This window comes from Triturus cristatus, chromosome 3_2 (assembly GCF_964204655.1).
Source record: "Triturus cristatus chromosome 3_2, aTriCri1.1, whole genome shotgun sequence".
Taxonomy (NCBI): Eukaryota; Metazoa; Chordata; class Amphibia; order Caudata; family Salamandridae; genus Triturus; species Triturus cristatus.
Window position 1 is genome coordinate 60182354 of NC_140584.1, and position 17020 is coordinate 60199373.

Genomic DNA, 17020 nt, shown 5'->3' on the forward strand with positions numbered 1-17020 from the left:
AGGCATAACATGGTACAAAGCTGCCATAAGATATATGAGCACAATATTTTAAAATTACTTTCTTTTAAAGCTCAATATTTTTGTTGCTCTTGGTCATTATGTGGTGCACAAAAAACAATAATTATTGAAACAAAGGAACTAAATCTAGGACTTAATAAAAGACTAAATGTAGGATACCAGTTCATGATTAGCCTACTATTGCTGAAATATTTTTCTCAACTCAATAGTCAAAATTGTTCATACTTAACAATGATTGAAAAGTATTAATCTCCAAGGAGCAAACAGTCAACTTATAGCCCAAACCAAAAACACAAGTTTCCTTAAGTATGCAATGGTTTGTAACTCATGCATAATCTATAGGGGTTTCTACTTCCAGCATGAACCATCAGAGAAGAAAGTCGTCGATTACCTGCAGGCTCTGATTTCGCTCGTTTTCTCTGGGGTGATGACATTCTTTCGTTTCAACTGAAGAAAAGCAAAGAAAGACACTACTATCAAGTACAACTGCAGTTTACGGTTTAAAAAGGAATAGAAACACAGAAACACTGATAGAGGATGTGAAGGGCATCCATTGACTTTTCGCCCCCCCCAAAAAAAGGTTTTGTAGGGTATGAAAATTCATCTTATATACCCCACTTCTAACTTATTGCGATTTATGTGCAAAAATAAAGCGCAAGAGAGAAAGCACACTTTCAGACCCAACTGTCCTTGTGCATATCATCTTACAAGTGGAGTTCTGTTAAATACTTCGCGACTGAGGAGACTGCAATCACAATATGTTCAGGAGAAGATCATTCCATAACTTCTACCCTGGTGTAAAAAATATTTCTGACGACGTGTAGCTAAATGCCATGCCAATATGAATAGAAGACGTTTGTAGAGGAACTGCATTTATTAATTTTCTCATTTATTATTTATGGGGCCATAATATGTGTAGGCCATACAGGATATCTAAAATCACACTTGTTATTCATTGGTAAACACTGGACTTAAATGGTCCCATCTATACCAACGGATTTTTTTATAGGAAAGAGACAGCAAAGGGAGCCTCATTTTGAGAATCTTCAGTTTAAAAAAAAAGGTTTTGATAGCAATACTAATCCATTGTGCTTCTTTCGTATCATCGTCTAGTAGCATGCATAGTCACAACATCAAAAAGAAAAATAGCACAACCGCCTCCCATTACATACAGATACAGATAGAACAGATACGTCACACTCCATGTGCAAGAATACTTCCTCTACTACCAATGGCATCTGCGGATACACACACCCAAGCGAACCAAACTTCATACACCTGTCCTCGCACACTATCTCATGTGCGACTAAGATTGACACTGGAACTTAAACTGCATTGTAAAGGAAATACTGTATTTTGTATGACAATCTGGATTGTTCTGACACTAGAGTTGGAGTACTTATTACCTGCGCTTGTAACTGTTTCAATATGTTCACACACAAATTAACAATAAAAACAGATTTAAACAAGCAAAAAGAAAAAATTGCACAAAAAGATGACACCAAATAAAAGGAAAAGTGCAACTCTCAAGGCCAACATACCTTCAATAGGATCACAAAATCAACTACTACACGTACCATGATTAATCTATTTGTGCCTTTCTTAACACCTGAAACCTTCCCCAGACAACAGGAAAGATTAGAGTCTGAATTTAGCCTAGGTTTCTCTGTCTATATCAGATTGTTTACTAAAGTCAGTGAGTTACTGGTGTTTACTCTTTTTTTGCTCCATAAAATATCCTGCGGGTGGTGTTTTCTAGAGCTCATAAACAATTAAGCTTGTATTTCCTTCCTTCCTTTCCTCCCTCGGTCTCATTGTCAATTCTTCTTTCTTTTCTGCTTCAAATTCAGTCAGATTTTATCAGGGTGAGGTGTTTAGGGCCTACTTGCTCCTTCTGGTAAACTGACAAGAACAATATAAATGCCCGTTAATCTTGTTAGGTCTCGCCTAGGCAGCGTGCATGCGCTGCACTAGGAGGGCCTTTAGCCATCGGTCTGCTCCTTTTCAAGCACACTTGTGCTTGTGGTGGCATCAACCTTGCGGGAGCGAGCAGCAGCGCGCGTGCTAATTGGCCTCTGATCGCTCCCGCAAGAATAACTCAAGCAGTGTCAGTACTTTATCTGGCGCATGTCGCGCTTTTTTTTCATTCCCCCCCTCGCTCACTCTCTCTTTCGCTCACACTACCACCACCAGGTCCACCACCACGTCCACCACTACCACGTCCACCAATACCACCACCACGTCCACCACCACTATGTCCACCACCACCACATCCACCACCACCAAGTCCTCCACCACCACGTCCTCCACCACCACCACCACCACCACGTCCACCATGTCCACCACCACGTCCACCACCACCACATCCACCACCACCACCACATCCACCACCACATCCACCACCACCACCACGTCCACCACCACCATGTCCACCCCCACCACATCCACCACGTCCACAACCCCCACCACGCCCACCACCACGTTCACCACCACCATGTCCACCACCACCACCACGTCCACCAATATCACCACCACGTCCACCACCACCACGTCCTCCACCATCACCACGTCCACCTCCACATCCACCACCACCACCACCACGTCCACCACCACCACCACGTCCACCACCACGTCCATATCCACCACCACCACGTCCACCACCATGTCCACCACCACCAGGTCCAACACAACGTCCACCACCACCACCACGTCCACCACCATGTCCACCACCACATCCACCACCACCACCGCATCCACCACCACCACCACGTCCACCACCACCACGTTCACCACCACAACCCCCACCACCACGTCCACCACCACCACGTCCATCACCACGTTCACCACCACCACGTCCACCACCACCACGTCCACCACCACCAAGTACACCACCACCACGTCCACCACCAGCACCCATCACCACATACTCCACCACCACTTCCACCACCACATCCACCAGGTCCACCACCACCATGTCCACATCCACCACCACGTCCACCACCACCACGTCCACCACCACTTCCACCAACACCATGTCCACCACCACCACGTCCACCACCACCACGTCCACCACCAAGTCCACCGCCACCACATCCACCACCATGTCCACCACCACGTCCACCACCACCACATCCAATACCACCTCCGTCCACCACCACCACGTCCACCACCACCACGTCCCCCACCAACACCACGTCCCCCACCAACACCACGTCCACCACATCCACCACCACCACGTCCACCACCACCACCACGTCCACCACCACCACGTCTACCACCACCACCACGTCTACCACCACCACCACGTCTACCACCACCACGTCTACCACCACCATGTCCACCACCACCACATCCACCACCACCATTTCCACCACCACGTGCCCCACCACCACCACATGCCCACCACCACGTGCCCACCACCTCCACCACGTCCACCACCACCACCACATCCAGCACCACCCATGACAGGTAAAGTGTCACTGGAGGGCAGGGGTAATAGGAGTGTCAACCCCGGCTGTACATGGGACATTTAAGGATGCATTGGGTGTGGGAAGATGGGAATAGGGGCTAGAAGTATTACACCAGACCCAAGATACATTTTGAAGAGGCGCAATGTCACAGGGGCTCCTGTAAAAGCACTCCCAGCATCTCTACCTCACAGTGGCATACCTGCACGAGCCACTCACTCAAAACAAGCATTGGCATAGCCAATAGGTCTCGCCTTTGGGACATCATAAGAAGTGTTTAGCCATGCAACACTTGATGTTGTTGCACCAAGGATATTGTGCTGGATAATTAAACACTTATAAGGTCCCAAAGGCGAGACCTATTGGCTATGCCAATGCTTGTTTTTATCATGTCACATTTGTTCTGCAGTCAGGTACAGAAGTTAAATGTCAGCTTATGTATTCTTACAATTTGCTTGCTGCTTGTTTTACCTTGGAGGTTGGTGTTTTCTTTTCTTTCTGTCAGGAATCCCCTCCCGCACATGGATTCCCTCCCACGATGCCACTTCCGTGAACCTGGTGCGCTTGGAGGAGAGCGGACTACAACTCCCAGAATGCCCTCCGGCAACTATTGCCTCATGGAACTCAAGAGTTCTGGTTACATAACACCAAGGGTAACGCCTAGTTTTCATGTTATGCAACTCAAGAGTTCTGGTTGCATAACACCAAGGGTAACGCCTAGTTTGCATGTCATGCAACTCAAGAGTTCTGGTTACATAACACCAAGGGTAACGCCTAGTTTTCATGTTATACAACGCCGAGAGTACTACTTAAGGAGAAGATCACTGGGACTCGGCGTTGGATATTCTGATCTTTGCCGGAGTACCTGGTTGAGGTACACGGACCCGTTGGAGAGTGGAGCGGCGGAAGGAACATTCTAAGGAGCGGAGGAGAGGTGCTGGCGTGTGCTTCCTGCCCGTGTCCTGTCCCGTTCTGAGAGCCGTATTCAACGTCATTGGGCACAAGTACCGTTGGTAGAGCCGAAGCTCCCAACGGCCTGACAATTTGGAGAAATCGAGGTTGGTGCGAGCCGAAGCTCCCAACCCTCGTTACTTGGGTGAACACACGCTTAGAGCTAAGACGCTATCCAGGAGGTGTTTCCGCGTCTTAGCCATCGACACTCGTAGGAGAACTGGGATAGGTAGAGCGGCTGCTCCCATCCATTCTCTGCACCACCTTGGGTATCATCACTTAAACCCGGATACAAGAGACGCACACTAGGAGGTGTTCCCAGCGTCTTTGTGTTGTGGCAGTACTCTGGGGGAAACTGGTAGAGCGGCTGTTCCCAGGTGGTAGAGAGCCCGGCCGGGTGACTCCCACGTGCCCCCCGTATATTCCACAACCTTGGAACTACCCTTCACAGCGGTCGAGTGGCATTGTCGGCCACTGCTTAGCACTGTGCCCTCCGTTGGAGCATACCGGGACCGGTGTGCATGCGGAGGACGGTTAGAAGAGCTGTGAATGGGTATCGTACTTTAACTGGTGATTCCAGTACCGGTATTCTTTGTTGTCTGTAGTTGTTTATCTGTTTATTAAATCCTCCTTAACCTCCCTTTCTCTGGTCCGTTGTCTGTTTGTCCCAACCCCGAGAAAGCCAGGACGTTACACTTTCAATGACTGCACAGTTAAAAGATTTTGTAAAGTGAAGTGTGTGACAATCGTGCTGTACAACTTTACAAATATTTCACAATATATTTCAGTAGTCATGAAAGAACATTTTTTTAACGGTGAAAACAAATCAGTCATTTACCTGGTGATGTGCATTGATAAATATTTTTGCCGAAACCCAATTTCCATTTCCATTTTGTCCTTTAAACCGACATTTTACTTTGTTGGAACAAGCTGTAACTTTTCACCCATGTATGGTTTAGATTTCTTTATTAGTTCAAAAACTGAAAACACAAGCAAAGCAAGGCCTGTAACAAACAGGCATCAGTGCATGAGAATATGCAATTTCCCCACAACATCCTCCCCCTACCCAACCCTAGCCCAGATAAACAAAAATAACATAGTTGCAAGCCTAGCTGGACCAAGGATAAGACTCTCTTAAGCGGTGTCAGGAGGGTCTGCGGACCGGTGGAGGAGTCACAAGTATTGGGGACAAGTAAGTCGTGGAGTTATGATGTAATAATTTCAAGAAAGGGCTCAATATCTTGGGGAACACAACACCTTGATTTGCTAAAGAGAGGGTTATTCGTTCCATCCCTAGTATGTACCACATTCGATGTAAGCATCCATGATATGTTGGAATATGCCCTGTGCCCCAGTGCAACAGGATATTTTGCAGGGCAGATGCCCATGCCAGACCAATCTGTCTGCCCTGGCGGGATTTAAGTGGAAAAGTGAGCAAATTCGGTAGGCCCAGCAGGATGTAAGCAGGGAATCGGGAGAGTTCAGTGTAAAAATGGGTGTCGATTTCGCTAAGAACCTGTGCCCAATAAGAGGCTAACTTCAGACAGTCCCATATAAAAATTTCACAAAGTGCTTAGGGACCCACATTTGTGCTAGAACTCAGGTGATCTGGACGGTTTATATTGATGTAATCGGGCGATTGTGAGGTACCAGTAGGTGACAATCTTTGTCACCGTTTTGATGCCAGACACGTTGTGGGCAGTGTGTCTTGGGCAGTAATAAATATATCCCCACTCTTTACGATGTTAGCTCGCTTCCTAGCTCTGACTCGCAGCGTTTCTGGACAGCGGATTTTGGTAGTAAGCCACAGGGCTCCTGAAGCGATAAAATTGAGTAAAAAGATGTGTGTTGGAAGACTGAGAGTAACCAGAGTTTGAAGGGGGTGAGAAGACATTGTGCCCCCGGACAAACGGATGGAGGAGTCACCCAGTGGCGGATTTGGATATAGCGCCAGTGCCCAAATTCTGGCAGTGCATTTTCTGTGCGTAGGGACTCAAAGGTAATGGGTGTGATATGGAGCCCAAGATAAGGAATAGATGTTGTTGCTCACTGAAGGGGGAAGGCCTGTCGTAAGGCGTCCAGTGTGCGCAGCTGGAGGGTCAGGTTGAGGTCCTGCGATTTATAGATGTTCATTTTAAACTCAGCTGCCTGGCCAAATATCGTCAGTTCATCAAGAAGAGCAGGCAGGGAGATAGACAGCACCACAAGAGTTGCTAGAACTTCATCTGCATTAAGGCTGATGGTGTGACGTTCCCCTCCAAAACAGGATCCCTTGTATCTTGGGGTCAGTTTGAACCCTATGTGCCATGTGCTCTATATAGAGAGCAAACAGCAGGGGCGACAAAGGGCAACCCTGCAGAGTACCCCTGACAATGAGAAGTAGGGCGGAAGAGTGGCCATTGACCTGAAGCACTGTGGTGGTTCGGTCGGTCGGTCATAACTGCTGAGGATCCACCCCTTGAAGTGTTCCGAGATCAAAGTACGTAAGAGTGGCTGCGAGATATGGCCAATAGACCCTTTCAAAATGCCTTCTCGGCATCTATGGCCAGTAGCATCCGCTCCTGGTCATACTGTTGGGCTTTATCAATAAGGTGGTGGATCTGTATCTTATTGTTGCTGCATTGCCGTTGTGGTATGAATCCCACCTGATCGGGGACTATAAGGCCCGGTAGTTGGGGGTTGAGACGGGCGGCTAAAACACCCGTAAAGAGCTTAAGATCAACGTTCAAGAAGAAAATAGGCCTATACGAGGAGCAGTGTGTTTCATCCTGTCCTTTCTTGGGGATTACCACAATAGAGGCCATTGACATGGAAGAGGGGAGAGATAAAGAGCCCCTATCGCATTAAACAATCTTGTGAGGAGGGGTGCCAAGATCTGGCAGAAGATCTTGTAAAAGGTGGAGGGAAAGCCGTCGGGGCCAGGTGATTTAGATGAGTTTTGACGGGCTATGCAGGAGTCAACCTCCTTGATGCGGATGGGGCGATCCAATTCCGTCACCTACTCTGGCATCAGGGCAGAGGTGTGGGCGCCATCCACTGGGAGGTCCTGTGTTGTGCAGAGATCCTGATAAAATTGGCAGAAAGTCTACACTAAGTGTAAGTTGTCCCTCCAATCCCGGCCTTTAGTGTCGATCACCGCCTAGACATTGGGACTCCTGATGCTGGATGCGCAGTTGGTTAGCCAGGAGGCGCCTGCACCTATCGCCCCTAACAGAATATCGGCGATGAAGGTGAAGAGCTGCATATTCTGCCCTATCCACATCACTACCCGGTAGTTGAGCCCGGGCAGCCTCTAGTTGTCTCCAGACATAGGATGGCAATGACCTCCCCTGTAAAAACAGCCTTCACAGCATCCAATAGGGTTGTGACGGCGACATCAGGGGTGTCATTGATAGCAAGATAGTCATTGTCCTAGAAATTTGATCAATGTTCTCAAGGCGTTGTAACAAGGTGTCACGGGGGCGGCAAGTCCTAGACAATGGGCCAGATCATGGAACCGAGAGGACAAGATTCACAGTAGAGTGGTCGGAAAAAGAACGAGGTTAGATACGCATTCTTTGAACTAAAGAGGAGATTTCAAGCGAGCCAAGAAAGTAGTCCAACCTGGCATAGGTTTTGTGTGCGAAGGAGTAAAACGTGTAATCTCAGGATTGTGGGTGGGCAGATCTCCAAATGTCAAACAGGACCACATCCTTCAACCACCCCGCTCCCTCAAGGGATTGGCCATGGTGCTGCGATCTGTCCACCTCGTTGTTAAATATTAGATTTCGATCTCCCCCCTACTAAGACTAGGTGAACCTGGGAACCCAACACGTCTGCCACCGCCCTTCGGAGAAAAAGCTTGTGTCCCTCATTGGTAGAGTATAGGGTGCCCAGAGTGAAGGTACTAGAACCAACTGTCTGTGAATATGCTAGCAGTCTACCCTTTATTTCAACTTGTTTGGGACCCACTTTTCCCCGGAAGTGGCTAGAGACCAAAATAGCCACCCCGGCTGCTTTATTAGGGACTGCGAGAAGTATTGGTAGGAGAAGGCCTAAGAGCAGAGCCTGTGCTCATCTTTAGTGAGGAGATGTGTCTCCTGCAATAAGCCTATGTGTGCCCCAGAATCTTCAAGGTAGGAGAGGATAGAGCTCCTCTTCATAGAGTGATTGAGTACTTTGACATTGAGGGTGAGAACCACAAATTGTTCAGACATCGGACATCGCAGTGTAGGCAGCTAAAAGGACCCCCTCATATCCACACCATCACCCTGTGGGGTATGCAGGGAACGGGGTATAAGAGAGTCTTGGAATAGACTAGAATAAACAATAGAAGAAAAAACAATATAAACTTCAATAGAATCCATGTGCTTCGGTCCCATGGTATGTTCACAAGAATTGGGGTGTCAAAGGCCATGCCCCCTCCACCTAAACCCCTCCAGCCCAGAGCAGAGAAGATATGTGGAGGAAAAGAAATGGAGAGTAAAAAGAGGGGGGGACCAGCAGAAAAGGGAGCAAGTTCGTAGAGCTTCATATTGCTGCTGATCCCATCGGGTCCCAAGCCAGTGGAACCAGGACAGCTTGCCGCTCTTCAGCTATGGCCTCTGGGTCAGTGCAAAGTTTGGTTGGGGAAGATTTTGCGCCCCTTTGACCGCGGATCCTTTGCTTGTCCTAGTCATAGCCCTCACCTTGAGAGCGCTCCAGTGTGCCGTCCTTGAGATCCAGTAAGTGGCGCGCCTTCTCCAATCAACGAAGCTGATGCACTTTACCTTCGAGGCAGAGGGGGCGCCCCCACGAGTACGGCACTCCTGCTGCACGAAGGGGAGCCAGTGATTGGGCGGAAGGCTTTGCGTTTCTGAAGGGTTGTTGCTGAGAGGTCTTGGAAGAGGACCAGCCTATGACCCTAAAACTGAATTAGGTGTTTGTCTCTCGCCTTTTGGAGAATATGTTCCTTCAGGGGACAGTCATGGACACACGTTAGTATGTCGAGAGGAGGGGTGCTAAATGGACGTCTGGGACCAACTCTGTGCGTGCGGTCCAGCTTGATGTCTAGGTCCCGGGGAGCCTCTAGGATAGATCGGAAGAGTTCTGTTACGAAGGAGGTGATGTCTGATCTCTCTGTCCCAGAGGGAATGCATGTGATACAGATGTTGTTCGGCAGGACCTATTCTCTAGGTCTTCAGCATGAGCCTGTATGTCCAGATGTTGATCTTTGAGGCGAAGGATTTCCTGTTGAAGTTGTTCTATTTCCTCCTCCCATGTCTGTTTGTGATCTTCCAGGGTTGAAACCCTGTCCCCCAGCCCATCAATACTGCGTTGGACATCCTTCAGTTCAATGGCGAGCTCTTTCTTAAAGGATTGGAGATCCTTGCACAGAGAAGCAAACAGTGCTTCCAGGTAGGGGCGCGTGATCGGCGCCTCGGGCCCCCCTGATCTATGTTCATGGCTGGGGTGGTGTCGCCAGTCGTCTTGAGTAACATGTACTTGAGGGTGCGATCTCTCTCCTCTCCCGGTAGCTATAACAAGAGGCGGTTAGGGAGGCCAACGGCCAGGCCAAGCAAAAAGGCACTGGAGACAAACAGATCGCCCAGAGTGGACCACCCAGCAAGAGTCAGGACGGGGGAGAGGGATCCCCCCTAATGGTGCGGTCCGACAGCCACCCGTTAGGCCCCCTAGAATAGAAGCAAGAGAGTAGTGGCACTTATCTGGGTATCCTTCTCCCGGCTCCAGCGACGCACAGGGGCAGGCGCCCCATCCAACGGACCCCATCAGCAGGGGTGCAAGGCCAGAGGTCCTCTGGGCGGTTCACCACCCGAAGAGTCCAGTGCGCCCGCTGCTTCAGGGCATCCAATCAGCCAGTGTGCGGGCACAGTCCAAGCAGTCGAAGCAGGAATTTGGGGCCTCCACCACACCCGAGGCCCCTAATGAGCAGGAAAGCAGGTAGGGCGTCAAGTCACAGGATGTGGATAGCCCCCTAAAGATATGCACCACGCCACCAGGGCCCCGGCACACCGACAATCAGTCCCAGATATTCATGTCCCCAAGGGCGGAATGGGGGTGAGGGGGTAGCCTGACTGCTTCTGTGCTGGTTGGTCCCGTAGGACAGAAAGAGAGAAAAGCCAGCGCTGCCACGTCCTCTGGGATCCCCCCTTCTGAACCAGTATTGCAGTAATGGCCAAGCAGGGAGGTAAAAGGGTGACACTCAGCTCCACTGCAGCGTAGGGCCCCCTCCAGTCCAAGAAACATGGCCTCTTTTGCAGGGCACACACCAGGCGAAACAGGGCAGCAGGTGGCAGTTAGGCAGCCACCCCCCCGGGTCGTACTCGCTGCCTTGGTGCTGCTCTGCCCAGTCTCCAGGTCCAATCAATCAATGAATCAGGGGTTTATAAAGTGTGCTACTCACCCGTGAGGGTCTCAAGGCCCTGGGGGGGGGGGAGGGGGGGGGAGCTCCTGATCAGTCGGAGAGCCAGGTCTTGAGGTTCTTCCTGAAGGTGTGCAGAGTGGGGGAGCATCTGATGTTGACTGGGAGCTCGTTCCAGGTCTTTGCTGCGACGTAGGAGAAGGCTCTTTGCCTGCTCTGGTTCTGCGGATGCATGGGGTCTCTGCCAGGGCGAGGTCGGCGGAGCGGAGGTCTCCTTTGGGTACGTGGAAGGAGATTCTTTTGTTGAGGTATTTGGGATCGATGGTGTGGAGGGATTTGTAGGCGTGGGTGAGTAGCTTAAAGGTTACTCTCTTCTCGATGGGGAGCCAGTGGAGGTCTCGTAGGTGCCGTGTCATGTACTCCTGTTGTGGGTTTCCAAGGACGAATCTGGCTGCGGTGTTCTGGATGGTTTGGAGTTTGTGTAGCAGGGTTTTGTTGATTCCGGCGTAGAGGGCGTTACCGTAGTCCAATCTGCTAGTTATGAGAACGTGGGTGACTGTCTTTCTGCATTCATGTTGGATCCATTTGAAGGTCTTGCGGAGGGAGTTGAAGCAGGTCGAGGCAACGGCGTTGATCTGGCGGGGGAGGAGCCTAGGATGATGCCAAGGTTCCAGGCGTGGGTGGGTTTCTGAGGGCAGGGTGCCACTAGGAACTGTCCCACGACGTGGGGGAGGGGCCCTGGACGAGGACCTCGGTCTTCTCCGAGTTCCCTTTTAGGCAGCTGTCGCTCATCCAGGCTGCGACGTCTTTCATTCCTTCTTGAAAGCGGAGTCTGGTGTCTTCGGGGTTCTTCGTGAGAGAGAGGATGAGCTGGGTGTCGGCGTAAGATACTATGCTGAGCCCGTGCTGTCTGATGATGGCGGCGAGGGGGGCCATGTAGATGTTGAAGAGCGTGGGGGATGACCGATGGTCCTTGGGGTACTCGCAGGGACTGCAGCCACCGCCTCGAGAAAAATCCAGTCTAGTGCGAGCTGGGAACACGCCAGCATCCTTCAGTGGCCCCCTACAGGGAGGCTCAACACTTCACTATCTTGCACAGCTCAGTCCTGCTCCACTGCCGCGGCCCACAGCGCACGAGCCAGGCCCAGGCGGAGACACACAGACGTCAGGGGCACACAAGAGCCCAGACAACACAGGAGAGCGTCCCGAATCACAGCAGTCCTCGGCTTCGCAGGACGCTAACCTCCCCGGCCCGCCCCACTTCCAACTATAAGCGAGAAGAGCACAGCAGGCTTGCCGTCTGCTTCAGGGTTGCTCTCCGGCAGGGCACCGAAGAGGCGGTGTGCTCAGAGGGCTTACCCTCTTGCCTTTGGCTCTAGGTGGTTGGACCTGGCAGTGGGGACAGGAGAGACCTAAAAACGCATCTCACCCGTCCACCATCTTGGCCACACCCCGCTCACCTATTTATTCTTGCTGACAGTTGCCATGTTCGTGTGGCTATAAATTATTTATCTAGAAATGTTCCTCATGATCTGTGACCTGCCTTGCAGCTGCAAATATTCTTATCTGCATAGCGAGTAATGTGCTTGCCAGCATTTGCTTTGTAAACCCTACGCGCACCTATGATTAACCTTTGACTCGTGCTATCCACACTCAGTCTGGTGAAAATGTATAAGTTACTTGTGAAGACTTTGTACGTGGTTCACTCTTTCACAGCCATCTTAGTGCTGTGAAGTGGTGCACCTGCTCAAGCAAAATAAATAGTATTTTGTATCTTCCGTAGCCTCCGAGTGCTGTTTTTGGAAGATTGGGAAAAGATAATAAGCCCACTTCCACAACTGGCAACCCAGATGGGACTTCTCAGAGGGACAGCCAGCAGCTTTGAGACTGATTGTGGGGTGCCCTGCATCAAGAAGATGACGTTTCTCCGCAACTGCCATCTTAAGTCCCAAACAGGCCTCCCTGATAATAGGATTTCCCTGGCAGAACTCCCCAAACTGATTTATTGGGAAAAGGCGTTTTGCCTGAAAGCTGGCAGTTGGAAATTAAGGCGGACTACATATTGGTGAGATTGTTCTGGTGCAATTCTCTGTTAAATGATTGCTAATTTAGAGGAATATAGCTAATATAACATGGCAACTACTTGTACCAAGATGGAGAAATGCATTTCAAAATGTTGTTGTTGTGGTGTAGACTCAGGGAATAGATTAGATAAAGCGGTACCTACTCCTGTTGAAGACAGCCCGGGCTGAATTTTGATGGTAAAAAATAAATAAAAGTGTAACCGTGAACCTATACAACAACTTATGGAAAAATATACTAAGGCAAATTAAGCGTTGAATTCTATGGCAGGGCCGGAGGCTCAGATTATGCCTTCTTCCTTCCTTATTTTTCACAGCAGCAACTTTTAGTATCACAACAAAACTACATTTGCCATGAACACTCGGGAAATCAAACAAAGTCTCAACAGGAGTCCCTTCCCTGTGTCCATGCTCCAGCCAGCCACCATAGTCCCTCTATGCTGTTTCCTCTTCCTCTTTCTTCGCTGCTCAGTAGCAAGTTAAGTTGTCTTTTCATTTTCACCTGGGTTAGGGTTTTAAATGTGCGGTTAGTGCAGTTTGCGCTTTGGCGCTTCATTGTTATTTTGTTTCACAGATTCCCTGTGTGTCGAGGGACGCTCTGCGTGTACCTAACGCAACTTTGCTCACTGTTGGTGCGGTGTGGTCCTCCCGCCACCAGGAGGCGCTGTGTACTCTCTGTGGGCAGCGCAAATTTTGAACCTCACAGACTGTGGATTCGTGATGAGCGCTGCTCCGAGAGAGTTCTCTGCCCCCTACCACCCGGTATATACGCCCGTTTAGGATCCGTACTACCCCAGTTTTTGTTGAACGCCCATCTGGTGGGTCTGTAATCTCCCCTTTGAACACCCTACGGGGTTGCAAATTGCACCAAGTGCTGTGGTGCCGGTGGGACACAGTCCCGGGTGGTGTGCCCTGTGACAGAAAGGGCTGGTGTTTTCCAAGGGCTTTGCCCGTTGATTGAGTGCTCTAGCCACCCACATTCGTCTGGGCTCCCTCCCAGCTCCAAAATTTGTGCCTATCCAGGGCTTAAAATAGTGCTTCTGTGCACCGCTGCCTGTAGCTCCTTCAGATTGATGGATTAAAAAAATGATCTCTTGACTTAGTAAGAGTATTCTGCATCATTCAGAAACTCTGTCCATCACCACCCCCTTTTTCCCAAATCGATTTTATCCACACTCAGTGTGGGAGGGTATGCTCAGACGTGAGTCCCTTGCTCATTGCACCATCAGGATTCAGGCAAGCCGGGCCGACGAAGGCTGTGATGCCAGAAACCGGTCCCCGGAAGCTGGTTTCCTTCCCAGTATAAGAATTGGCTTGGTAGTTTGGTTTGCCCTGTTCCCATCATGCACTGGGACAGGTACAGACTAATTTGCATGTAGCCAGGTTCTGAGCTGGGATGGTGCAGTGAGCTAAAAAACGGTGATGGATTAAAACCATGATCTCTTGACTTGGTAAGAGTATTCTGCATCATTCAGAAACTCTGTCCATCACCACCCCCTTTTTCCCAAATCGCTCCTTCAGATTCCGGCAGGGCCTAATTTAACTCAGTATGTAGGGGGAGCAGGATCAGTACCATGAGGAGGATCCCCTAAACTACATCCCCTGGGACGATGACTTCTACCAGGCTGTGGATGACTCGATTTATAGAGCTGTTGACCAGGCCATAGGGCCCCTGGAACAGCGCCTGTCAGCGAGCCTAGATGATGCATGCGCAAAATTAGCCGCTCTTGTCCCTGCTGCCCCTCAGCCTACCCCGGTCCATATGCCCACTTACCCCCCCTAGCAAGAAGCCTCACTCCCAAGGGGTAGACGCAGATGCGTTTGCGCGCTTGAAAAGCGCTTTCCAGGTACAAGCACCCCCTCAACCCGACCCGCTACCCCCACGGAGTGCACCCCAACACCTCCGCGGACCGCGTCTCCTGAGTCTTTCGACACTGGGGGCTCTCCCGATACGGATGAGCAGGCAGACCCCTCCAGGTCGTAGCTCCCAGCCCCCACGAGGACCTCTGACATGCTAGACCCCGATGATATAGTACACCCTAGGTCTTCGGACTGGGTCCCTGGGGACAAGGTAGTCCAGTATGTGGCGAGCTGCCTGCGAAAGCCTATGGATAAGGAGGGGGGGGGGGGGGGAGGGGGGGAGGGAGTGCCCCCGCCCCAGTTTGGAGGGAAAGGTTGCCATGACCCCTGAAATTGACCCGAACATTGCTACCTTCCTGGTGAAATTCGTTAGAGACCCTAAGAAAGGTATCGATCGATCCTGGCGCACCTGTCAGGATAAACTGTTGGACGCAGTGGGGCCAATCACTAAGATCCTTGACATGGCCGAAGAGGCCAAGGTGTCTGGTGCCCTCATCTCCCCGGAGACTCTCTCTAATTGGGCACAGCGCGTGATCGTGTTTATAGGTAACGGAAACTGCGCGCTCTTCACGGAGAGAAGGAGGTCGCTCCTGATCAAGGTGGATCCCAAGCTGGGCGACCTGGCCTCTTCCAAGGTGGGCTCCGTGGCCCAGGGGGGCTTGTTCGATGACCCGTTCGTCAAAGAGTTGGGGAAGTTCGTTGCGACTCTCACCTCTCTTGACAGGGCGCAATCCAATATTAGGAAGGTGTTCACCCCTCGGGTTTTCCATGGAGCCGGTCGTGGCAGGAGCCGCTCGATCGGCCGCTTCACCAGCTCCGATCGGGGGCAAGGCTCCGGACGTGGACAGTTCCAGGACAACGCCAAATTTAACAATTTCTACCCCATCAGAGGACAGAAGTTCCGGGGCCGCAGAGGCCAGAGGGGCCAGCAACAAGGTGCTGGCAGAGGTGAGTGTGCTGCCCTCAGTGAGCTTGCAGGTGGGGGGGCGCTTGGCGTGTTTCTTCCCAGCATGGGCCTCCCTCACAAACGATGCTTGGTGCTGCAGACGGTTCAGGACTTCCAGTTGGAGTTTCATGGCCGTCCTCGTCAGCTATATCGCCCCCGCCCTATCTACTTTTCGCAACGCGATGCAGAGCTGGTGCGCGAAGAGGTCGCCGCCCTCCTCAACATAGGGGCGATTTGCTGCGTGAGGGAACATCCCGATGGGTTTACCAGCAATCTCTTTTTTAGTCGACAAGGTCGACGGTGGCAGGCGGCCAGTTATCAACTTAAAAGATTTCAATGAGTGGCTGGTCTACTGCCACTTCTAGATGGAGGGCATTCACCTCCTCCAGGACGTGCTGCGACCACTCGATTGGATGGTCCGTCTCGACCTGAAGGATGCGTACCCGGCGGTCCCCATCTTTCCCCCTCACCATCGTTTTTTGCAGTTCCGGTGGGAAGGGCAGGTTTTCGAATTCACCACACTCCCTTTCGGACTATCCTCTGCTCCGTGGTGTTTCACGAAGGTCCTCAGGCCGGTAGTGGAACTCCTGCGGGCGCGGGGGGTTCGGATGATCATCTACTTGGACGACATGTTGTTTCTGGACCAGTGCCCCGTGAGAATGTCCTCCCAGTTGCAGACCGCTGTCAACCTCCTTCAAGGTTTGAGGTTCGTTATCAACTAAATGAAGTCCCTGTTGGTGCCGGTCCAGTGTGCTACCTTTCTAGGCTTCAGTATCGACTCAGTGTCCTCCACTCTGAGCCTTCCTGCCAGGAAAATGGCAAAGATAAGGCACGAGCTCCGCCAGACATTGGCAAAGACGCAGACCTCCCTCCGACAGCTTGCGCGCCTGGTCGGTCTTCTCTCCTCCTCGATTCAGGCCATTTTTCCCAGGTCCTTGCATTATTAGCCATGCAACGTCTGAAGGCATATCATCTCAGGCAGGGTTTGACATACTTAGTTGATTCCCTTGACAGACGAGGTGAGAGACGAGAAGACATGGTTTCTCATGCACATGGAGGCCTGGAAAGGCCTTGCGATTTTCGGATCCGCTCCAGATATTGTTATCGAGTTCGACGCCAGGTGCGGAGAGTTTTCCACAGGTGGAGCCTGGTCCACTCATGAGCAGTCTTTGCACATCAACTGCCTAGAACTACTGTAGGGGTCTTTTGTGGTACAATGTTGGACGAAAGACAGGGTACAGTTGTGTGTCCTCCTCAGGATGGACAACGTCTCGGCGATCAGGTACATCAACCACCTGGGAGGCACCAGGTCCAAGATGCTAGCGAACCTCGCCAAGGACTTCTGGCACTTCTGCCT

General features: G+C 51.0%; 1 protein-coding gene across 5 annotated transcripts in view; it reads right to left on the reverse strand.

Annotated features, from left to right (window-relative positions):
- THYN1 (thymocyte nuclear protein 1) overlaps positions 1-17020 on the reverse strand; it is a 176981-nt gene that overhangs the window by 132766 nt on the left and 27195 nt on the right. For all 5 annotated transcript variants that reach the window (XM_085647240.1, XM_085647239.1, XM_085647242.1 and 2 more), the window contains one exon: positions 410-465. In XM_085647240.1, the coding sequence (XP_085503366.1) occupies positions 410-452 (43 nt within the window). In that variant the 5' untranslated portion in view covers positions 453-465. The remainder of the gene's footprint in view (positions 1-409; positions 466-17020) is intronic.